At 47.9% G+C, this 27,258-nt stretch overlaps 1 protein-coding gene across 1 annotated transcript; it reads right to left on the bottom strand.

Annotated features, from left to right (window-relative positions):
- Nucleotides 1-44: 44 nt before the first annotated feature.
- LOC121540023 (ras-related protein Rab-11A-like) lies at nt 45-27,202 on the bottom strand. Its single transcript, XM_041848669.2, has 5 exons — nt 26,902-27,202; nt 24,936-25,131; nt 7,972-8,165; nt 6,129-6,209; nt 45-200 (listed from the first exon to the last, which is right to left on the bottom strand). The coding sequence occupies exons 1-5, from the start codon at nt 26,939-26,941 to the stop codon at nt 61-63; spliced, it is 651 nt and encodes a 216-aa protein (XP_041704603.1). The 5' UTR covers nt 26,942-27,202; the 3' UTR covers nt 45-60.
- Between the last annotated feature and the right edge of the window lie 56 nt (nt 27,203-27,258).

Genomic DNA, 27,258 nt, shown 5'->3' with positions numbered 1-27,258 from the left:
GGGTCGGGGGGTCGGGGGTCAGGGGTCAGGTGAAGGGGGTTTGGGGTCGGGGGTCAGGGGTCAGGTGATGCTCTGACAACACTGCATCTTTGGTTTATTCTCCGTCGGCTGCACCTGGATGTTGACCACGTTGTTGCTAGGCGACATGTTGTTGTCTTGCCGGTCCGACATCTGTTTCTGAGACACGATGCGATAGATTTCTGCAGGGAGGGAGAAGGGGGGGGGGAAGACAGGAGGAGAGAGGGAGACAGACAGGAGGAGAGAGGGAGACAGACAGGGGGAGAGAGGGAGACAGACAGGGGGAGAGAGGGGGATGTGGAAGACAGGAGGAGAGAGGGAGACAGACAAGGGGAGAGAGATAAGGGAGACAGACGGGGGGAGAGGGGAGACAGACAGGAGGAGAGAGGGGATGTGGAAGACAGGAGGAGAGAGGGAGACAGACAAGGGGGGAGAGAGGGGGATAGACAGGAGGAGAGAGGGAGACAGACAAGGGGGAGAGAGGGAGACAGACAAGGGGGAGAGAGGGGGATGTGGAAGACAGGAGGAGAGAGGGAGACAGACAAGGGGGAGAGAGGGGATGGAAGACAGGAGGAGAGAGGGAGACAGACAAGGGGGAGAGAGGGAGACAGACAGGGGGGAGAGAGGGGGATGTGGAAGACAGGAGGAGAGAGGGAGACAGACAAGGGGGAGAGAGGGAGACAGACAGGAGGAGAGAGGGAGACAGACAAGGGGGAGAGGGAGACAGACGGGGGAGAGGGAGACAGACAGGAGGAGAGAGGGGGATGTGGAAGACAGGAGGAGAGAGGGAGACAGACAAGGGGGAGAGAGGGAGACAGACAGGAGGAGAGAGGGAGACCGACAGGAGGAGAGAGGGAGACCGACAGGAGGAGAGTAGGGGGATGTGGAAGACAGGAGGAGAGAGGGAGACAGACAAGGGGAGAGAGGGAGACAGACAGGGGGAGAGGGAGACAGACAGGAGGGAGAGAGGGGGATGTGGGAAGACAGGAGGAGAGGGAGACAGACAAGGGGGAGAGAGGGAGACAGACAAGGGGGGAGAGAGGGAGACAGACAAGGGGGAGAGAGGGAGACAGACAGGGGGAGAGGGAGACAGACAGGAGGGAGAGAGGGAGACAGACAGGAGGGAGAGAGGGAGACAGACAGGAGGAGAGAGGGAGACAGACAGGAGGGAGAGAGGGAGACAGACAGGAGGAGAGAGGGAGACAGACAGGGGAGAGAGGGAGACCGACAGGGGAGAGAGGGAGACCGACAGGAGGAGAGAGGGAGACAGACAGGAGGAGAGAGGGAGACAGACAGGTGGGAGATAGGGAGACAGACAGGTGGGAGATAGGGAGACAGACAGGGGAGAGAGAGAGGGAGACAGACAGGTGGGAGATAGGGAGACAGACAGGGGAGAGAGAGAGGGAGACAGACAGGGGAGAGAGAGGGAGACAGACAGGAGGAGAGAGGGAGACAGACAGGAGGGAGAGAGGGAGACAGACAGGAGGAGAGAGGGAGACAGACAGGAGGAGAGAGGAGACAGACAGGAGGGAGAGAGGGAGACCGACAGGAGGAGAGAGGGAGACCGACAGGAGGGAGAGAGGGAGACCGACAGGAGGGAGAGAGGGAGACCGACAGGAGGGAGAGGGAGACAGACAGGGGAGAGAGGGAGACAGACAGGGGGAGAGAGGGAGACAGACAGGAGGAGAGAGGGAGACCGACAGGAGGAGAGAGGGAGACCGACAGGAGGAGAGAGGGAGACAGACAGGAGGAGAGAGGGAGACCGACAGGAGGAGAGAGGGAGACCGACAGGAGGAGAGAGGGAGACAGACAGGTGGGAGATAGGGAGACAGACAGGTGGGAGATAGGGAGACAGACAGGAGGAGAGAGGGAGACAGACAGGAGGGAGAGAGGGAGACAGACGGGAGGAGAGAGGGAGACAGACAGGAGGAGAGAGGGAGACAGACAGGAGGGAGAGAGGGAGACCGACAGGAGGAGAGAGGGAGACCGACAGGGGGAGAGAGGGAGACAGACAGGTGGGAGATAGGGAGACAGACAGGTGGGAGATAGGGAGACAGACAGGTGGGAGATAGGGAGACAGACAGGAGGGAGAGAGGGAGACAGACGGGAGGAGAGAGGGAGACAGACAGGAGGAGAGAGGGAGACAGACAGGAGGGAGAGAGGGAGACCGACAGGAGGAGAGAGGGAGACCGACAGGAGGAGAGAGGGAGACCGACAGGGAGAGAGGGAGACAGACAGGAGGGAGAGAGGGAGACCGACAGGAGGAGAGAGGGAGACCGACAGGAGGAGAGAGGGAGACCGACAGGAGGAGAGAGGGAGACAGACAGGGGAGATAGGGAGACAGACAGGAGGGAGAGAGGGAGACCGACAGGAGGAGAGAGGGAGACCGACAGGAGGAGAGAGGGAGACCGACAGGAGGGAGAGAGGGAGACCGACAGGGGGAGAGAGGGAGACAGACAGGAGGAGAGAGGGAGACCGACAGGTGGAGATAGGGAGACAGACAGGTGAGAGATAGAGACAGACAGGTGGGAGATAGGGAGACATACAGGTGGGAGATAGGGAGACAGACAGGGGTGGGAGATAGGGAGACAGACAGGTGGGAGATAGGGAGACAGACAGGGGAGATAGGGAGACAGACAGGGGAGAGAGAGAGAGACAGGAGGAGAGAGGGAGACAGACAGGAGGAGAGAGGGAGACAGACAGGAGGAGAGAGGGAGACCGACAGGAGGAGAGAGGGAGACAGACAGGGGAGAGAGGGAGACCGACAGGAGGAGAGAGGCAGACCGACAGGAGGAGAGAGGGAGACAGACAGGTGGGAGAGGGAGACAGACAGGTGGGAGAGGGAGAGAGACAGGAGGAGAGAGGGAGACAGACAGGAGGAGAGAGGGAGACCGACAGGAGGAGAGAGAGGGAGACAGACAGGTGGGAGAGAGGGACACAGACAGGTGGGAGAGAGGGACACAGACAGGGGAGAGAGGGAGACAGACAGGAGGAGAGAGGGAGACAGACAGGGGAGAGAGGGAGACAGACAGGGGAGAGAGGGAGACAGACAGGGGAGAGAGAGACAGACAGGAGGAGAGAGGGAGACAGACAGGGGAGAGAGGGAGACAGACAGGGGAGAGAGGGACAGACAGGAGGGAGAGAGGGAGACCGACAGGAGGAGAGAGGGAGACAGACAGGAGGAGAGAGGGAGACCGACAGGAGGAGAGAGGGAGACCGACAGGAGGAGAGAGGGAGACCGACAGGAGGGAGAGGGAGACAGACAGGTGGGAGAGGGAGACAGACAGGTGGGAGAGAGGGAGACAGACAGGTGGGAGAGAGAGAGACAGACAGGTGGGAGAGAGAGACAGACAGGTGGGAGAGGGAGATAGACAGGGGGAGAGAGAGGGAGACAGACAGGTGGGAGATAGGGAGACAGACAGGGAGAGAGGGAGACAGACAGGGGGAGAGGGAGACAGACAGGTGGGAGAGGGAGACAGACAGGTGGGAGAGGGAGACAGACAGGTGGGAGAGAGAGAGACAGACAGGTGGGAGAGGGAGACAGACAGGGGAGAGAGAGAGGGAGACAGACAGGTGAGAGAGAGAGAGACAGACAGGTGGGAGAGGGAGACAGACAGGAGGAGAGAGGGAGACACAGGGGAGAGAGGGAGACAGACAGGAGGAGAGAGGGAGACAGACAGGAGGAGAGAGGGAGACCGACAGGAGGAGAGAGGGAGACAGACAGGGAGAGAGGGAGACCGACAGGGAGAGAGGGAGACAGACAGGAGGGAGAGAGGGAGAGAGACAGGAGGAGAGAGGGAGACAGACAGGGGAGAGAGGGAGACCGACAGGAGGGAGAGAGGGAGAGAGACAGGAGGAGAGAGGGAGACAGACAGGGGAGAGAGGGAGACCGACAGGGGAGAGAGGGAGACAGACAGGGGAGAGAGGGAGACAGACAGGAGGGAGAGAGGGAGAGAGACAGGAGGAGAGAGGGAGACAGACAGGGGAGAGAGGGAGACCGACAGGGAGAGAGGAGACAGACAGGGGAGATAGGGAGACAGACAGGGGAGAGAGGGAGACCGACAGGTGGGAGAGAGAGACAGACAGGTGGAGAGAGGGAGACAGACAGGTGGGAGATTACCATGTTGCTGCAGTACTTTACTCACAGTTTAAACAGGAAGCTTATCTAACACAATCACTAGATAGAATCGGATAGCTTTCCCTTTGAAACATTTATTGTTTGACTACACTGTGAGTCTTAGTGCAGGCAGGGCAGGGGCCAGAGGAAGGGAGTTGGTCCACAGCAGAGCAGAGCAGTGGACCAAGGCTCCTTCTCTATTGTCTTTTCTTGATTCCTCATTACTTGCCTCCTTCGCAATCGTATTGGAGGAGAAGATCCAAGGACCCTCCCTTCTGACGATCTACTCCAATGGGTTTTGTGAAGGAGGCGAGGAGATCGGATGGAAGGAATCACGCTAAGATGATGATTAAGGAAAGAACTCTGGGCTGGTTCTGTATTATAGTCACGTCTTGTTAGTTAGAGGAAGTGGACTTCTGGAGGAGCCGCACATTAGTCCTCATCAAGGCCAGTTAGTTAGACCATCTGGCCCCTGTCTCTCAGCTGTGACTAGGTATTCAGGAAGACCATCTGGCCCCTGTCTCTCAGCTGTGACTAGGTATTCAGGAAGACCATCTGGCCCCTGTCTCTCAGCTGTGACTAGGTATTCAGGAAGACCATCTGCCCCCTGTCTCTCAGCTGTGACTAGGTATTCAGGAAGACCATCTGGCCCCTGTCTCTCAGCTGTGACTAGGTATTCAGGAAGACCATCTGGCCCCTGTCTCTCAGCTGTGACTAGGTATTCAGGAAGACCATCTGGCCCCTGTCTCTCAGCTGTGACTAGGTATTCAGGAAGACCATCTGGCCCCTGTCTCTCAGCTGTGACTAGGTATTCAGGAAGACCATCTGGCCCCTGTCTCTCAGCTGTGACTAGGTATTCAGGAAGACCATCTGGCCCCTGTCTCTCAGCTGTGACTAGGTATTCAGGAAGACCATCTGGCCCGTCTCTCAGCTGTGACTAGGTATTCAGGAAGACCATCTGGCCCCTGTCTCTCAGCTGTGACTAGGTATTCAGGAAGACCATCTGGCCCCTGTCTCTCAGCTGTGACTAGGTATTCAGGAAGACCATCTGGCCCCTGTCTCTCAGCTGTGACTAGGTATTCAGGAAGACCATCTGGCCCCTGTCTCTCAGCTGTGACTAGGTATTCAGGAAGACCATCTGGCCCCTGTCTCTCAGCTGTGACTAGGTATTCAGGAAGACCATCTGGCCCCTGTCTCTCAGCTGTGACTAGGTATTCAGGAAGACCATCTGGCCCCCTGTCTCTCAGCTGTGACTAGGTATTCAGGAAGACCATCTGGCCCCTGTCTCCAGCTGTGACTAGGTATTCAGGAAGACCATCTGGCCCTCAGCTGTGATTAGGTATTCAGGAAAACCATCTGGCCCTCAGCTGTGACTAGGTATTCAGGAAGACCATCTGGCCCCCTGTCTCTCAGCTGTGACTAGGTATTCAGGAAGACCATCTGCCCCTGTCTCTCAGCTGTGATTAGGTATTCAGGAAGACCATCTGGCCCTCAGCTGTGATTAGGTATTCAGGAAGACCATCTGGCCCTCAGCTGTGATTAGGCATTCTGGAAGACCATTGGCCCCTGTCTCTCAGCTGTGATTAGGTATTCTGGAAGACCATTGGCCCCTCAGCTGTGATTAGTATTCTGGCCCCTGTCTCTCAGCTGTGATTAGGTATTCTGGAAGACCATTGGCCCCTGTCTCTCAGCTGTGATTAGGTATTCTGGAAGACCATTGGCCCCTGTCTCTCAGCTGTGATTAGGTATTCTGGAAGACCATTGGCCCCTGTCTCTCAGCTGTGATTAGGTATTCTGGAAGACCATTGGCCCCTGGCCCAGTGGAGATAATCACCCTAACACACAACCACTGGTCTGGTCTCTCTTTCTCTGGCCCCCCTAAACCCTGTGCCATAAAACAATACAGCCCATTTCAAATATAATGACTTTATTCAACCTTATATCACAGAATCAATCAATGCACACACAGACAGAGCAAGAGAGGACCACTCACCAGTCAGAATGGTCTGGAAGGATGTCTCCACGTTAGTAGAGTCCAGGGCGGAAGTCTCCAGGAAAGACAAGCCGTTCTTCTCTGAGGGACAGAGGGAAACAGTAAACCATGTCAATCACTACTGTGTTGAGGTCTCTACCATTATGCAAATCTTTAAGACATCGTCCTCTTCCATTACAGAGACGTCTTCCTATTCCATTACAGAGACGTCTTCCTATTACATTACAGAGACGTCTTCCTATTCCATTACAGAGACGTCTTCCTATTCCATTACAGAGACGTCTTCCTATTCCATTACAGAGACGTCTTCCTATTCCATTACAGAGACGTCTTCCTATTCCATTACAGAGACGTCTTCCTATTCACATTACAGAGACGTCTTCCTATTACATTACAGAGACGTCTTCCTATTCCATTACAGAGACGTCTTCCTATTACATTACAGAGACGTCTTCCTATTCCATTACAGAGACGTCTTCCTATTCCATTACAGAGACGTCTTCCTATTACATTACAGAGACGTCTTCCTATTACATTACAGAGACGTCTTCCTATTACATTACAGAGACGTCTTCCTATTACATTACAGAGACGTCTTCCTATTACATTACAGAGACGTCTTCCTATTACATTACAGAGACGTCTTCCTATTACATTACAGAGACGTCTTCCTATTACATTACAGAGACGTCTTCCTATTACATTACAGAGACGTCTTCCTATTACATTACAGAGACGTCTTCCTATTACATTACAGAGACGTCTTCCTATTACATTACAGAGACGTCTTCCTATTACATTACAGAGACGTCTTCCCTATTACATTACAGAGACGTCTTCCTATTACATTACAGAGACGTCTTCCTATTACATTACAGAGACGTCTTCCTATTCCATTACAGAGACGTCTTCCTATTACATTACAGAGACGTCTTCCTATTACATTACAGAGCGTCTTCCTATTACATTACAGAGACGTCTTCCTATTACATTACAGAGACGTCTTCCTATTACATTACAGAGACGTCTTCCCTATTCCATTACAGAGACGTCTTCCTATTACATTACAGAGGCGTCTTCCTATTACATTACAGAGACGTCTTCCTATTACATTACAGAGACGTCTTCCTATTACATTACAGAGACGTCTTCCTATTACATTACAGAGACGTCTTCCTATTACATTACAGAGACGTCTTCCTATTACATTACAGAGACGTCTTCCTCTTCCATTACAGAGACGTCTTCCTATTACATTACAGAGACGTCTTCCTATTACATTACAGAGACGTCTTCCTGTTACATTACAGAGACGTCTTCCCTATTACATTACAGAGACGTCTTCCTATTACATTACAGAGACGTCTTCCTATTACATTACAGAGACGTCTTCCTATTACATTACAGAGACGTCTTCCTATTACATTACAGAGACGTCTTCCTATTACATTACAGAGACGTCTTCCTATTACATTACAGAGACGTCTTCCTATTACATTACAGAGACGTCTTCCTATTACATTACAGAGACGTCTTCCTATTACATTACAGAGACGTCTTCCTATTACATTACAGAGACGTCTTCCTATTACATTACAGAGACGTCTTCCTATTACATTACAGAGACGTCTTCCTATTACATTACAGAGACGTCTTCCTATTACATTACAGTAAGTGGATAAGCAAACCATGATCACTAACAGCCACTCATGGGTAAGGAAAAGGTTAACACCAATACTCCTAGACCTCTTTCTGTGGGAGTTCGGAGGCACGGTTGGTACTAGCCTGATGCCAGACCTGCGCAAATACATCTGAAACCAGACCAGGTTGGTTCTGTACTGACCTGCGAATGCCCGCGCCCCGTCGGTGGGCACAGCCCTGAGGTGGCGCAGGTCACTCTTGTTGCCGACCAGCATGATGACGATGTTGCTGTCTGCATGGTCTCTCAGCTCCTTCAGCCAACGCGCCACGTTTTCATAGGTCAGGTGCTTGGCGATGTCATAGACCAGCAGAGCCCCCACCGCCCCACGGTAATATCTGAGGACCAGAGGAGACAGTTCAAATCACATGTTATTGCGGGTGTAGCGAAATGCTTGTGTTCCTAGCAGTTAGGAGCAAACAACCGTGACACGCTTTCTAGAAGGGCTGTTCATATTGGATGGTCAGTTGCATGTGATTGGATCATAGAATGTGTTATACCTGATGACATAGAGATAGGGTTAAGTTATTAAACACTGATCTATGTTAGGTGGACCGGTTCATTCTGATACTAAGTTATTAAACACTGATCTATGTTAGGTGGACCGGTTCATTCTGATACTAAGTTATTAAACACTGATCTATGTTAGGTTATCTCTCCTGCATGTACTGTGTATGTGTGAATGATGTGTGTCTTTGGTGCATGTCCTATGTAGGCCCCTGATCTGAGCCATAATGGAGACTAGACATCTACCACCCCACTACCACTATCAGATTAGAGCCATAATGGAGACATCTACCACCCCACTACCACTATCAGATTAGAGCCATAATGGAGACTAGACATCTACCCCCCCACTACCACTATCAGATTAGAGCCATAATGGAGACTAGACATCTACCCCCCCACTACCACTATCAGATTAGAGCCATAATGGAGACTAGACATCTACCACCCCACTACCACTATCAGATTAGAGCCATAAGGGAGACTAGACATCTACCACCCCACTACCACTATCAGATTAGAGCCATAATGGAGACATCTACCACCCCACTACCACTATCAGATTAGAGCCATAATGGAGACATCTACCACCCCACTACCACTATCAGATTAGAGCCATAATGGAGACATCTACCCCCCCCACTACCACTATCAGATTAGAGCCATAATGGAGACATCTACCACCCCACTACCACTATCAGATTAGAGCCATAATGGAGACTAGACATCTACCACCCCACTACCACTATCAGATTAGAGCCATAATGGAGACTAGACATCTACCCCCCACTACCACTATCAGATTAGAGCCATAATGGAGACATCTACCCCCCACTACCACTATCAGATTAGAGCCATAATGGAGACTAGAGCATCTACCCCCCCCACTACCACTATCAGATTAGAGCCATAATGGAGACATCTACCACCCCACTACCACTATCAGATTAGAGCCATAATGGAGACATCTACCACCCCACTACCACTATCAGATTAGAGCCATAAAGGAGACTAGACATCTACCACCCCACTACCACTATCAGATTAGAGCCATAATGGAGACTAGACATCTACCCCCCCACTACCACTATCAGATTAGAGCCATAATGGAGACTAGACATCTACCACCCCCACTACCACTATCAGATTAGAGCCACAATGGAGACATCTACCACCCCACTACCACTATCAGATTAGAGCCATAATGGAGACATCTACCACCCCACTACCACTATCAGATTAGAGCCATAATGGAGACATCTACCACCCCACTACCACTATCAGATTAGAGCCATAATGGAGACTAGACATCTACCCCCCCCACTACCACTATCAGATTAGAGCCATAAGGGAGACATCTACCACCCCACTACCACTATCAGATTAGGAGCCATAATGGAGACATCTACCACCCCACTACCACTATCAGATTAGAGCCATAATGGAGACTAGACATCTACCACCCCACTACCACTATCAGATTAGAGCCATAATGGAGACATCTACCACCCCACTACCACTATCAGATTAGAGCCATAATGGAGACTAGACATCTACCCCCCCCACTACCACTATCAGATTAGAGCCATAATGGAGACATCTACCACCCCACTACCACTATCAGATTAGAGCCATAATGGAGACATCTACCACCCCACTACCACTATCAGATTAGAGCCATAATGGAGACATCTACCCCCCCACTACCACTATCAGATTAGAGCCATAATGGAGACATCTACCACCCCACTACCACTATCAGATTAGAGCCATAATGGAGACTAGACATCTAACCCCCCACTACCACTATCAGATTAGAGCCATAATGGAGACTGAGACATCTACCACCCCACTACCACTATCAGATTAGAGCCATAATGGAGACTAGACATCTACCCCCCACTACCACTATCAGATTAGAGCCATAATGGAGACATCTACCCCCCCACTACCACTATCAGATTAGAGCCATAATGGAGACATCTACCACCCCACTACCACTATCAGATTAGAGCCATAATGGAGACTAGACATCTACCCCCCCCACTACCACTATCAGATTAGAGCCATAATGGAGACATCTACCCCCCCACTACCACTATCAGATTAGAGCCATAATGGAGACTAGACATCTACCCCCCACTACCACTACCAGATTAGAGCCATAATGGAGACTAGACATCTACCACCCCACTACCACTATCAGATTAGAGCCATAATGGAGACATCTACCCCCCCACTACCACTATCAGATTAGAGCCATAATGGAGACTAGACATCTACCACCCCACTACCACTATCAGATTAGAGCCATAATGGAGACATCTACCACCCCACTACCACTATCAGATTAGAGCCATAATGGAGACTAGACATCTACCACCCCACTACCACTATCAGATTAGAGCCATAATGGAGACTAGACATCTACCACCCCACTACCACTATCAGATTAGAGCCACAATGGAGACTAGACATCTACCACCCCACTACCACTATCAGATTAGAGCCATAATGGAGACTAGACATCTACCGTCCCCACTACCACTATCAGATTAGAGCCATAATGGAGACATCTACCCCCCACTACCACTATCAGATTAGAGCCATAATGGAGACATCTACCCCCCACTACCACTATCAGATTAGAGCCATAATGGAGACATCTACCCCCCCACTACCACTATCAGATTAGAGCCATAATGGAGACATCTACCACCCCACTACCACTATCAGATTAGAGCCATAATGGAGACTAGACATCTACCACCCCACTACCACTATCAGATTAGAGCCATAATGGAGACTAGACATCTACCCCCCCACTACCACTATCAGATTAGAGCCATAATGGAGACATCTACCACCCCACTACCACTATCAGATTAGAGCCATAATGGAGACTAGACATCTACCACCCCACTACCACTATCAGATTAGAGCCATAATGGAGACTAGACATCTACCACCCCACTACCACTATCAGATTAGAGCCATAATGGAGACATCTACCACCCCACTACCACTATCAGATTAGAGCCATAATGGAGACATCTACCACCCCACTACCACTATCAGATTAGAGCCATAATGGAGACTAGACATCTACCACCCCACTACCACTATCAGATTAGAGCCATAATGGAGACTAGACATCTACCACCCCCCCACTACCACTATCAGATTAGAGCCATAATGGAGACATCTACCCCCCCACTACCACTATCAGATTAGAGCCATAATGGAGACATCTACCACCCCACTACCACTATCAGATTAGAGCCATAATGGAGACATCTACCCCCCACTACCACTATCAGATTAGAGCCATAATGGAGACTAGACATCTACCACCCCACTACCACTATCAGATTAGAGCCATAATGGAGACATCTACCACCCCACTACCACTATCAGATTAGAGCCATAATGGAGACTAGACATCTACCCCCACTACCACTATCAGATTAGAGCCATAATGGAGACATCTACCACCCCACTACCACTATCAGATTAGAGCCATAATGGAGACATCTACCACCCCACTACCACTATCAGATTAGAGCCATAATGGAGACTAGACATCTACCACCCCACTACCACTATCAGATTAGAGCCATAATGGAGACATCTACCACCCCACTACCACTACCAGATTAGAGCCATAATGGAGACATCTACCCCCCACTACCACTATCAGATTAGAGCCCTAATGGAGACATCTACTACCCCACTACCACTATCAGATTAGAGCCATAATGGAGACTAGACATCTACCACCCCACTACCACTATCAGATTAGAGCCATAATGGAGACATCTACCACCCCACTACCACTATCAGATTAGAGCCATAATGGAGACATCTACCACCCCACTACCACTATCAGATTAGAGCCATAATGGAGACTAGACATCTACCACCCCACTACCACTATCAGATTAGAGCCATAATGGAGACTAGACATCTACCCCCCACTACCACTATCAGATTAGAGCCATAATGGAGACATCTACCACCCCACTACCACTATCAGATTAGAGCCATAATGGAGACTAGACATCTACCACCCCACTACCACTATCAGATTAGAGCCATAATGGAGACATCTACCCCCCACTACCACTATCAGATTAGAGCCATAATGGAGACATCTACCCCCCCCCACTACCACTATCAGATTAGAGCCATAATGGAGACTAGACATCTACCCCCCACTACCACTATCAGATTAGAGCCATACAGGAGACATCTACCCCCCACTACCACTATCAGATTAGAGCCATAATGGAGACTAGACATCTACCACCCCACTACCACTATCAGATTAGAGCCATAATGGAGACATCTACCACCCCACTACCACTATCAGATTAGAGCCATAATGGAGACTAGACATCTACCACCCCACTACCACTATCAGATTAGAGCCATAATGGAGACATCTACCCCCCACTACCACTATCAGATTAGAGCCATAAGAGACATCTACCCCCCACTACCACTATCAGATTAGAGCCATAATGGAGACATCTACCCCCCACTACCACTATCAGATTAGAGCCATAATGGAGACATCTACCACCCCACTACCACTATCAGATTAGAGCCATAATGGAGACATCTACCACCCCACTACCACTATCAGATTAGAGCCATAATGGAGACATCTACCACCCCACTACCACTATCAGATTAGAGCCATAATGGAGACTAGACATCTACCCCCCACCACCACTATCAGATTAGAGCCATAATGGAGACTAGACATCTACCACCCCACTACCACTATCAGATTAGAGCCATAATGGAGACATCTACCACCCCACTACCACTATCAGATTAGAGCCATAATGGAGACATCTACCACCCCACTACCACTATCAGATTAGAGCCATAATGGAGACTAGAGCATCTACCCCCCACTACCACTATCAGATTAGAGCCATAATGGAGACATCTACCCCCACTACCACTATCAGATTAGAGCCATAATGGAGACATCTACCACCCCACTACCACTATCAGATTAGAGCCATAATGGAGACATCTACCCCCCACTACCACTACCAGATTAGAGCCATAATGGAGACTAGACATCTACCCCCCACTACCACTATCAGATTAGAGCCATAATGGAGACATCTACCCCCCACTACCACTATCAGATTAGAGCCATAATGGAGACATCTACCACCCCCACTACCACTATCAGATTAGAGCCATAATGGAGACATCTACCACCCCACTACCACTACCAGATTAGAGCCATAATGGAGACTAGACATCTACCACCCCACTACCACTATCAGATTAGAGCCATAATGGAGACTAGACATCTACCACCCCACTACCACTATCAGATTAGAGCCATAATGGAGACATCTACCACCCCACTACCACTATCAGATTAGAGCCATAAAGGAGACTAGACATCTACCACCCCACTACCACTATCAGATTAGAGCCATAATGGAGACTAGACATCTACCACCCCACTACCACTATCAGATTAGAGCCATAATGGAGACATCTACCACCCCACTACCACTACCAGATTAGAGCCATAATGGAGACATCTACCACCCCACTACCACTATCAGATTAGAGCCATAATGGAGACATCTACCCCCCACTACCACTATCAGATTAGAGCCATAATGGAGACATCTACCACCCCACTACCACTACCAGATTAGAGCCATAATGGAGACTAGACATCTACCCCCCACTACCACTATCAGATTAGAGCCATAATGGAGACTAGACATCTACCACCCTACTACCACTATCAGATTAGAGCCATAATGGAGACTAGACATCTACCACCCCACTACCACTACCAGATTAGAGCCATAATGGAGACATCTACCCCCCACTACCACTATCAGATTAGAGCCATAATGGAGACATCTACCACCCCACTACCACTATCAGATTAGAGCCATAATGGAGACTAGACATCTACCACCCCACTACCACTATCAGATTAGAGCCATAATGGAGACTAGACATCTACCACCCCACTACCACTATCAGATTAGAGCCATAATGGAGACATCTACCACCCCACTACCACTATCAGATTAGAGCCATAATGGAGACATCTACCACCCCACTACCACTATCAGATTAGAGCCATAATGGAGACATCTACCCCCACTACCACTATCAGATTAGAGCCATAATGGAGACTAGACATCTACCCCCCACTACCACTATCAGATTAGAGCCATAATGGAGACTAGGCATCTACCACCCCACTACCACTATCAGATTAGAGCCATAATGGAGACATCTACCCCCCCACTACCACTATCAGATTAGAGCCATAATGGAGACTGAGGCATCTACCACCCCACTACCACTATCAGATTAGAGCCATAATGGAGACATCTACCACCCCACTACCACTATCAGATTAGAGCCATAATGGAGACTAGACATCTACCCCCCACTACCACTATCAGATTAGAGCCATAATGGAGACATCTACCCCCCACTACCACTATCAGATTAGAGCCATAATGGAGACATCTACCACCCCACTACCACTATCAGATTAGAGCCATAATGGAGACTAGACATCTACCACCCCACTACCACTATCAGATTAGAGCCATAATGGAGACATCTACCCCCCACTACCACTATCAGATTAGAGCCATAAGGGAGACATCTACCACCCCACTACCACTATCAGATTAGAGCCATCTACCACCCCACTACCACTATCAGATTAGAGCCATAATGGAGACTAGACATCTACCACCCCACTACCACTATCAGATTAGAGCCATAATGGAGACTAGGCATCTACCACCCCACTACCACTATCAGATTAGAGCCATAATGGAGACATCTACCCCCACTACCACTATCAGATTAGAGCCATAATGGAGACTAGGCATCTACCACCCCACTACCACTATCAGATTAGAGCCATAATGGAGACATCTACCACCCCACTACCACTATCAGATTAGAGCCATAATGGAGACTAGACATCTACCACCCCACTACCACTATCAGATTAGAGCCATAATGGAGACTAGACATCTACCACCCCACTACCACTATCAGATTAGAGCCATAATGGAGACATCTACCCCCACTACCACTATCAGATTAGAGCCATAAGGGAGACATCTACCACCCCACTACCACTATCAGATTAGAGCCATAATGGAGACTAGACATCTACCACCCCACTACCACTATCAGATTAGAGCCATAATGGAGACTAGACATCTACCCCCCCACTACCACTATCAGATTAGAGCCATAATGGAGACTAGACATCTACCACCCCACTACCACTATCAGATTAGAGCCATAATGGAGACATCTACCACCCCACTACCACTATCAGATTAGAGCCATAATGGAGACTAGAGCATCTACCACCCCACTACCACTATCAGATTAGAGCCATAATGGAGACATCTACCCCCCCACTACCACTATCAGATTAGAGCCATAATGGAGACATCTACCCCCCACTACCACTATCAGATTAGAGCCATAATGGAGACTAGACATCTACCACCCCACTACCACTATCAGATTAGAGCCATAATGGAGACATCTACCCCCCCACTACCACTATCAGATTAGAGCCATAATGGAGACATCTACCACCCCACTACCACTATCAGATTAGAGCCATAATGGAGACATCTACCACCCCACTACCACTATCAGATTAGAGCCATAAAGGAGACTAGACATCTACCACCCCACTACCACTATCAGATTAGAGCCATAATGGAGACTAGACATCTACCCCCCACACTACCACTATCAGATTAGAGCCATAATGGAGACTAGACATCTACCACCCCACTACCACTATCAGATTAGAGCCATAATGGAGACATCTACCACCCCACTACCACTATCAGATTAGAGCCATAATGGAGACATCTACCACCCCACTACCACTATCAGATTAGAGCCATAATGGAGACATCTACCACCCCACTACCACTATCAGATTAGAGCCATAATGGAGACTAGACATCTACCCCCCCACTACCACTATCAGATTAGAGCCATAATGGAGACATCTACCACCCCACTACCACTATCAGATTAGAGCCATAATGGAGACATCTACCACCCCACTACCACTATCAGATTAGAGCCATAATGGAGACTAGACATCTACCACCCCACTACCACTATCAGATTAGAGCCATAATGGAGACATCTACCACCCCACTACCACTATCAGATTAGAGCCATAATGGAGACTAGACATCTACCCCCCTCTACCACTATCGGATTAGAGCCATAATGGAGACATCTACCACCCCCACTACCACTATCAGATTAGAGCCATAATGGAGACATCTACCACCCCACTACCACTATCAGATTAGAGCCATAATGGAGACATCTACCCCCCACTACCACTATCAGATTAGAGCCATAATGGAGACATCTACCACCCCACTACCACTATCAGATTAGAGCCATAATGGAGACTAGACATCTACCACCCCACTACCACTATCAGATTAGAGCCATAATGGAGACTAGACATCTACCACCCCACTACCACTATCAGATTAGAGCCATAATGGAGACTAGACATCTACCCCCCCACTACCACTATCAGATTAGAGCCATAATGGAGACATCTACCCCCCCACTACCACTATCAGATTAGAGCCATAATGGAGACATCTACCACCCCACTACCACTATCAGATTAGAGCCATAATGGAGACTAGACATCTACCCCCCACTACCACTATCAGATTAGAGCCATAATGGACATCTACCCCCCCACTACCACTATCAGATTAGAGCCATAATGGAGACTAGACATCTACCCCCCCACTACCACTACCAGATTAGAGCCATAATGGAGACTAGACATCTACCACCCCACTACCACTATCAGATTAGAGCCATAATGGAGACATCTACCCCCCCACTACCACTATCAGATTAGAGCCATAATGGAGACTAGACATCTACCACCCCACTACCACTATCAGATTAGAGCCATAATGGAGACATCTACCCCCCCCACTACCACTATCAGATTAGAGCCATAATGGAGACTAGACATCTACCACCCCACTACCACTATCAGATTAGAGCCATAATGGAGACTAGACATCTACCACCCCACTACCACTATCAGATTAGAGCCATAATGGAGACTAGACATCTACCACCCCACTACCACTATCAGATTAGAGCCATAATGGAGACTGAGCATCTACCGTCCCACTACCACTATCAGATTAGAGCCATAATGGAGACATCTACCCCCCACTACCACTATCAGATTAGAGCCATAATGGAGAATCTACCCCCACTACCACTATCAGATTAGAGCCATAATGGAGACATCTACCCCCACTACCACTATCAGATTAGAGCCATAATGGAGACATCTACCACCCCACTACCACTATCAGATTAGAGCCATAATGGAGACTAGACATCTACCCCCCCACTACCACTATCAGATTAGAGCCATAATGGAGACTAGATCTACCCCCCCACTACCACTATCAGATTAGAGCCATAATGGAGACATCTACCACCCCACTACCACTATCAGATTAGAGCCATAATGGAGACTAGACATCTACCACCCACTACCACTATCAGATTAGAGCCATAATGGAGACATCTACCACCCCACACCACTATCAGATTAGAGCCATAATGGAGACATCTACCACCCCACTACCACTATCAGATTAGAGCCATAATGGAGACATCTACCACCCCTCTACCACTATCAGATTGAGCCATAATACATCTACCACCCCCACACCACTATCAGATTAGAGCCATAATGGAGACCATCTACCCCCCCACTACCACTATCAGATTAGAGCCATAATGGAGACATCTACCACCCCACTACCACTATCAGATTAGAGCCATAATGGAGACATCTACCACCCCACTACCACTATCAGATTAGAGCCATAATGGAGACTAGACATCTACCACCCCCACTACCACTATCAGATTAGAGCCATAATGGAGACATCTACCACCCCACTACCACTATCAGATTAGAGCCATAATGGAGACTAGACATCTACCCCCCCACTACCACTATCAGATTAGAGCCATAATGGAGACATCTACCACCCCACTACCACTATCAGATTAGAGCCATAATGGAGACATCTACCACCCCACTACCACTATCAGATTAGAGCCATAATGGAGACTAGACATCTACCACCCCACTACCACTATCAGATTAGAGCCATAATGGAGACATCTACCACCCCACTACCACTATCAGATTAGAGCCATAATGGAGACATCTACCCCCCACTACCACTATCAGATTAGAGCCTAATGGAGACATCTACCACCCCACTACCACTATCAGATTAGAGCCATAATGGAGACTAGACATCTACCACCCCACTACCACTATCAGATTAGAGCCATAATGGAGACATCTACCACCCCACTACCACTATCAGATTAGAGCCATAATGGAGACATCTACCACCCCACTACCACTATCAGATTAGAGCCATAATGGAGACTAGACATCTACCACCCCACTACCACTATCAGATTAGAGCCATAATGGAGACTAGACATCTACCCCCACTACCACTATCAGATTAGAGCCATAATGGAGACATCTACCACCCCACTACCACTATCAGATTAGAGCCATAATGGAGACTAGACATCTACCACCCCACTACCACTATCAGATTAGAGCCATAATGGAGACATCTACCACCCCACTACCACTATCAGATTAGAGCCATAATGGAGACATCTACCCCCCACTACCACTATCAGATTAGAGCCATAATGGAGACTAGACATCTACCCCCCACTACCACTATCAGATTAGAGCCATACAGGAGACATCTACCCCCCACTACCACTATCAGATTAGAGCCATAATGGAGACTAGACATCTACCACCCCACTACCACTATCAGATTAGAGCCATAATGGAGACATCTACCACCCCACTACCACTATCAGATTAGAGCCATAATGGAGACTAGACATCTACCACCCCACTACCACTATCAGATTAGAGCCATAATGGAGACATCTACCCCCCACTACCACTATCAGATTAGAGCCATAAGAGAGACATCTACCCCCCCCACTACCACTATCAGATTAGAGCCATAATGGAGACATCTACCCCCCACTACCACTATCAGATTAGAGCCATAATGGAGACATCTACCACCCCACTACCACTATCAGATTAGAGCCATAATGGAGACATCTACCACCCCACTACCACTATCAGATTAGAGCCATAATGGAGACATCTACCACCCCCACTACCACTATCAGATTAGAGCCATAATGGAGACTAGACATCTACCCCCCACTACCACTATCAGATTAGAGCCATAATGGAGACTAGACATCTACCACCCCACTACCACTATCAGATTAGAGCCATAATGGAGACATCTACCACCCCACTACCACTATCAGATTAGAGCCATAATGGAGACATCTACCACCCCACTACCACTATCAGATTAGAGCCATAATGGAGACTAGACATCTACCCCCCCACTACCACTATCAGATTAGAGCCATAATGGAGACATCTACCCCCCACTACCACTATCAGATTAGAGCCATAATGGAGACATCTACCACCCCACTACCACTATCAGATTAGAGCCATAATGGAGACATCTACCCCCCCACTACCACTACCAGATTAGAGCCATAATGGAGACTAGACATCTACCCCCCACTACCACTATCAGATTAGAGCCATAATGGAGACATCTACCCCCCACTACCACTATCAGATTAGAGCCATAATGGAGACATCTACCACCCCACTACCACTATCAGATTAGAGCCATAATGGAGACATCTACCCCCCCACTACCACTACCAGATTAGAGCCATAATGGAGACTAGACATCTACCACCCCACTACCACTATCAGATTAGAGCCATAATGGAGACTAGACATCTACCACCCCACTACCACTATCAGATTAGAGCCATAATGGAGACATCTACCACCCCACTACCACTATCAGATTAGAGCCATAAAGGAGACTAGACATCTACCACCCCACTACCACTATCAGATTAGAGCCATAATGGAGACTAGACATCTACCACCCCACTACCACTATCAGATTAGAGCCATAATGGAGACATCTACCACCCCACTACCACTACCAGATTAGAGCCATAATGGAGACATCTACCACCCCACTACCACTACCAGATTAGAGCCATAATGGAGACATCTACCCCCCCACTACCACTATCAGATTAGAGCCATAATGGAGACATCTACCACCCCACTACCACTACCAGATTAGAGCCATAATGGAGACTAGACATCTACCCCCCCACTACCACTATCAGATTAGAGCCATAATGGAGACTAGACATCTACCACCCTACTACCACTATCAGATTAGAGCCATAATGGAGACTAGACATCTACCACCCCACTACCACTACCAGATTAGAGCCATAATGGAGACATCTACCCCCCCCACTACCACTATCAGATTAGAGCCATAATGGAGACATCTACCACCCCACTACCACTATCAGATTAGAGCCATAATGGAGACTAGACATCTACCACCCCACTACCACTATCAGATTAGAGCCATAATGGAGACTAGACATCTACCACCCCACTACCACTATCAGATTAGAGCCATAATGGAGACATCTACCACCCCACTACCACTATCAGATTAGAGCCATAATGGAGACATCTACCACCCCACTACCACTATCAGATTAGAGCCATAATGGAGACATCTACCCCCCCACTACCACTATCAGATTAGAGCCATAATGGAGACTAGACATCTACCCCCCCACTACCACTATCAGATTAGAGCCATAATGGAGACTAGGCATCTACCACCCCACTACCACTATCAGATTAGAGCCATAATGGAGACATCTACCCCCCCACTACCACTATCAGATTAGAGCCATAATGGAGACTAGACATCTACCACCCCACTACCACTATCAGATTAGAGCCATAATGGAGACATCTACCACCCCACTACCACTATCAGATTAGAGCCATAATGGAGACTAGACATCTACCCCCCCACTACCACTATCAGATTAGAGCCATAATGGAGACATCTACCCCCCACTACCACTATCAGATTAGAGCCATAATGGAGACATCTACCACCCCACTACCACTATCAGATTAGAGCCATAATGGAGACTAGACATCTACCACCCCACTACCACTATCAGATTAGAGCCATAATGGAGACATCTACCCCCCACTACCACTATCAGATTAGAGCCATAAGGGAGACATCTACCACCCCACTACCACTATCAGATTAGAGCCATCTACCACCCCACTACCACTATCAGATTAGAGCCATAATGGAGACTAGACATCTACCACCCCACTACCACTATCAGATTAGAGCCATAATGGAGACTAGGCATCTACCACCCCACTACCACTATCAGATTAGAGCCATAATGGAGACATCTACCCCCCCCACTACCACTATCAGATTAGAGCCATAATGGAGACTAGGCATCTACCACCACACTACCACTATCAGATTAGAGCCATAATGGAGACATCTACCACCCCACTACCACTATCAGATTAGAGCCATAATGGAGACTAGACATCTACCACCCCACTACCACTATCAGATTAGAGCCATAATGGAGACTAGACATCTACCACCCCACTACCACTATCAGATTAGAGCCATAATGGAGACATCTACCCCCCCACTACCACTATCAGATTAGAGCCATAAGGGAGACATCTACCACCCCACTACCACTATCAGATTAGAGCCATAATGGAGACTAGACATCTACCACCCCACTACCACTATCAGATTAGAGCCATAATGGAGACTAGACATCTACCCCCCACACTACCACTATCAGATTAGAGCCATAATGGAGACTAGACATCTACCACCCCACTACCACTATCAGATTAGAGCCATAATGGAGACATCTACCACCCCACTACCACTATCAGATTAGAGCCATAATGGAGACTAGACATCTACCACCCCACTACCACTATCAGATTAGAGCCATAATGGAGACATCTACCCCCCCACTACCACTATCAGATTAGAGCCATAATGGAGACATCTACCACCCCACTACCACTATCAGATTAGAGCCATAATGGAGAATCTACCCCCCACTACCACTATCAGATTAGAGCCATAATGGAGACTAGACATCTACCACCCCACTACCACTATCAGATTAGAGCCATAATGGAGACTAGACATCTACCCCCCCACTACCACTATCAGATTAGAGCCATAATGGAGACTAGACATCTACCACCCCACTACCACTATCAGATTAGAGCCATAATGGAGACATCTACCACCCCACTACCACTATCAGATTAGAGCCATAATGGAGACTAGACATCTACCACCCCACTACCACTATCAGATTAGAGCCATAATGGAGACATCTACCCCCCACTACCACTATCAGATTAGAGCCATAATGGAGACATCTACCACCCCACTACCACTATCAGATTAGAGCCATAATGGAGACATCTACCACCCCACTACCACTATCAGATTAGAGCCATAATGGAGACATCTACCACCCCACTACCACTATCAGATTAGAGCCATAATGGAGACATCTACCACCCCACTACCACTATCAGATTAGAGCCATAATGGAGACATCTACCACCCCACTACCACTATCAGATTAGAGCCATAATGAATATGACATCTACCACCCCACTACCACTATCAGATTAGAGCCATTAGGGAGACATCTATTACCCCACTACCACTATCAGATTAGAGCCATTAGGGAGACATCTATTACCCCACTACCACTATCAGATTAGAGCCATAATGGAGACTATCTACCACCCCACTACCACTATCAGATTAGAGCCATAATGGAGACATCTACCACCCCACTACCACTATCAGATTAGAGCCATAATGGAGACATCTACCACCCCACTACCACTATCAGATTAGAGCCATAATGGAGACATCTACCACCCCCACTACCACTATCAGATTAGAGCCATAATGGAGACATCTACCACCCCCACTACCACTATCAGATTAGAGCCATTGAACATCTACCACCCCACTACCACTATCAGATTAGAGCCATAATGGAGACCATCTACCACCCCACTACCACTATCAGATTAGAGCCATAATGGAGACATCTACCCCCCCACTACCACTATCAGATTAGAGCCATAATGGAGACTAGACATCTACCACCCCACTACCACTATCAGATTAGAGCCATAATGGAGACTAGACATCTACCACCCCACTACCACTATCAGATTAGAGCCATAAGGGAGTTTGTAGTGAGCTTCTCTCCTCCTACTGCGTCGGCCATGCAGTGCGCCTCACAAAAGTGATTGCTGTCCTCAATATGAAATGTTCAACTTCACGCTGTATATCTAAAAATGACCCATATACACTGACTGTTTAAAGCAGAACTACCTAAACTATTGCGGATGGTGAACCTAAACAATCAAAAGGTAATCCATTGTAAACCCTGTTCAGCAGGTAGATCCAGATGAGAGTTGTCCCCGGTACCTTACTTCTATTTCGGTTAAACACCATTTTCAACCATGCACATATAACAACAACCTAGCAAATTACATAGGCTTTATTCGTTAAGTGACGACCTAATATCGCGCAAACCGTTTGAATACTGAAGGTGCCGCACAGATGTGCAAGACAGGAACAGGCGGCCTACTTCGGATTGGTCAGCGTGCGAAGCTGGGCACAGTGGAGAGTTTTGACTAGGCTCCTGATACTGCCTGGGGTTGTTTGGCAAAATGACTTGTAGATCAATGGCTTTCAACACAGTTACATGCTTAGTTCGACACCGAAGGAGAGGACGCATCAGTTGTCACAAAATAGGAGGTATTTTCGGAAGGTAGAGAGAAAGTCATATGAGCAACAGCTCAGTCCCTACACCCAATCGAGGGCATTGCGTTCATCCACCACTGGCCTGCTGGCTCCCCTTCCTCTACGGAAGCACAGTTCCCGCTCAGCCCAGTCAAAACTGTTCGCTGCTCTGGCACCCCAATGGTGGAACAAGCTCCTTCACGACGCCAGGACAGCGGAGTCACTGACCACCTTCCGGAGACACTTGAAACCCCACCTCTTTAAGGAATACCTGGGATAGGATAAAGTGTGGTCCTCTGTAGCTCAGCTGCCTTTCCCAAGAGTTGATCCCACCACCCATACACAAAAATCTGCTAAATTTATTAAAATCCTTCTACCCCCCCAAAAAAAAAAAAAAAAAAAAGCTGTTACATTGTAAAGTGGTTGTCCCACTGGCTATAAGGTGAATGCACCAATTTGTAAGTCGCTCTGGATAAGAGCGTCTGCTAAATGACGTAAATGTAAAAAGCGAGTCGGCGAATTCGTAACGTTTTAATCGATTTTCTGAATCGATTTTCTGACCGATGCATGTTACATTTGGATGGGTTTGTGGTCCGCGGACCGATGCGGTCTTATCTTAAACATTTTTGAATCAGGGACTGATGCGTATCAGTGAAATCATCCCTAGTGTGTGTGACTCACGCTGAGGTTATAGCCCGGTATCTCTCCTGACCAGCCGTGTCCCAGATCTGGGCCTTCACCGTCTTGCCGTCCACCTGGATACTGCGGGTGGCAAACTCCACGCCGATGGTGCTCTTACTCTCCAGGTTAAACTCATTCCGGGTGAAACGAGACAATAGGTTACTCTTCCCCACACCAGAGTCTCCGATCAACACCACTGGGACAGAGACAAAGAGACAGGTTAGAGTCAATTCAAATGCAATACAACTTTATTGATCCCCTCAGGTACAATCATTGTTAGATTACAAATATCAATATCAAACTCCTCTACATATTAAAGTACCAGTCAAAAGTTGACACACCTATTCATTCAAGGGTTTTTCTTTATTTTTACTATTTTCTACATTGTAGAATAATAGTGAAGACATCAAAACTATGACATAACACATATGGAATCATGTAGTAACCAAAAAAGGTTTTTGTGACTGCACTTTTAACACTTTTTTTGGGTTACTACATGATTCCATATGTGTTATTTCATAGTTTTGATGTCTTCACTATTATTCTACAATGTAGAAAATAGTAAAAAAAACCTTGAATGAGTAGGTGTGTCCAAACGTTTGACTGGTACTGTACATACAGGCAGCATACAATGAGGTGATACAATCCATCCCAATAAATACACTGTTCGAAAACAATGTGCTTTGTGAAGATTGCCATCATATGCTAACTAATACCAAGAAGGAGCCCATTCATTACGATGTGGAATAGGAAGCTCTTCTACAGTGTCCCCGAGGCTGGTGCAGAGCAGAGGTCCTCAGATCCAGACCTGGGCTAATGTAATGTCATCGTTAGTTTATACTCGGCAGCAGCAGAACAGGCACAGAACTGAGGTCTAACTCTGTTAGCTGGAAACATCCCCATGTGTCATAAGGGTGGTTCTATTACTCCTGTTCTCAACAATGACCAACTATGTTTACACACTGGTTCCAGCTAGTTATAGGCTACCCTGAAGCCTTGATGAATAAGGTGTGTTTCTGTTGGGCTATACGTGAGGAACACCTGTCATACAAGAAGTGGGTAATAAATACAGCCTGTAGCTAGATCCCCATTTCCATGGTTTGCGACTACGGATATACGGTCACACATTCCTCTGTGCTTGACATCTCAACTTGTATCCTCAGTCGATAACATTGTCTGACTAGACATCAAGTGGGCCTAGCCTATAATCCAGGTTTTAAAAAAACAACATAAAAACGTCTAAATTCAGTGGTATGCCATTCTCGTGCTTGAGATCATAAATGCTCAATATAATGCTCAGTCACATTCCTCGGGCGAGGAAAGGCAATGGCCTATGTTCCTAGTAGTTACTCCACAATGGGAAGAACCCATTTTATCAGATGTCGTTATGATGATGAGCATGTTGTGTTTGAAGCAACTGTCTTTCACAAGCAGGATTAGGGTAGATATCTAGCGCTAATTAGCTAGCTACCTAACGTGGTAGTTATGTAGACATGTCTTCTGTAAGAAAACATTTAAACGAATGACATCACATAACGTTATTAAGGTAGCTGGGGCAACCAGCTATGGTTTCAGTAACTAAGTTATGTGGTCATTTGACCAAGTAGCTGAGGATGTTTATTTCCTGACGGTACCGCACTGAAATTGAGGACTTTAGTTAGCTAGCTAGCCAACAAATTAAAGACAAATGATCAACGGCTGCTAGTTAGCATTATTAAGGAACACAGACAATAGCCCAATATATAATACAATAATATCCAAACGCACTCATTTTAGTTCATAAGATATCAAGCTGACGTTAACTTTTGCTGCGAATGTGTAGCTAGCTAGCGGCTAACTAGATTAGCATCGAGCCCTACCGAAGCCTAGCGACCACCAGTACTAGCTAGCCTGGCGACTATAAAACCAAGATGAAGTTACATTTTTATGGACAGGTGACGTTAGGTCTGATTTAGCATAGATGTACCTTTAAACAAGTAATCGTACTCGTCATCTCTGTTCCCCATCCTGAATCAAAAATGAAGGCGAGGTTCGATCCCAATTGGCACCTTTCTTTTCCTTTCGTTGCTCGGTCCTATCCTGCCTGGCACTGCAATGCAACGGTATCTGCTGCAACTCGAGTCTAGTAGTTAACAAGCTAGTTAGCGTTCAACCGCTATAAAACGCCCACTTCCGGACCGAGCGTTTGGTATTTAAAACACGACTTACTTTCTTTGATGCTAAACGAAATACATTTACTGAATAAATTGATACGTTATGTCAAAAGGTGCTTCTTCTTGACAGCCAGCTAGTCATAGGACAATAAGGAGAACGAATCGGTGCA

Source organism: Coregonus clupeaformis, chromosome 26, assembly GCF_020615455.1.
Source record: "Coregonus clupeaformis isolate EN_2021a chromosome 26, ASM2061545v1, whole genome shotgun sequence".
Lineage (NCBI taxonomy): Eukaryota > Metazoa > Chordata > Actinopteri > Salmoniformes > Salmonidae > Coregonus > Coregonus clupeaformis.
Note: the sequence above shows the minus strand (reverse complement) of the source record. Positions and strands in the feature narration are given on the sequence as shown.

Coding starts and splice junctions, on each gene's coding strand:
- LOC121540023 (XM_041848669.2), bottom strand. CDS start 26,941: ATGGGGAACAGAGATGACGAGTACGATTACTTGTTTAAAG. Junction 8,166..24,935: donor TACCGGGCTATAACCTCAGC/GTGAGTCACACA, acceptor TCTGGTCCTCAG/ATATTACCGTGGGGCGGTGG. Junction 201..6,128: donor CTTCCAGACCATTCTGACTG/GTGAGTGGTCCT, acceptor CCCTCCCTGCAG/AAATCTATCGCATCGTGTCT.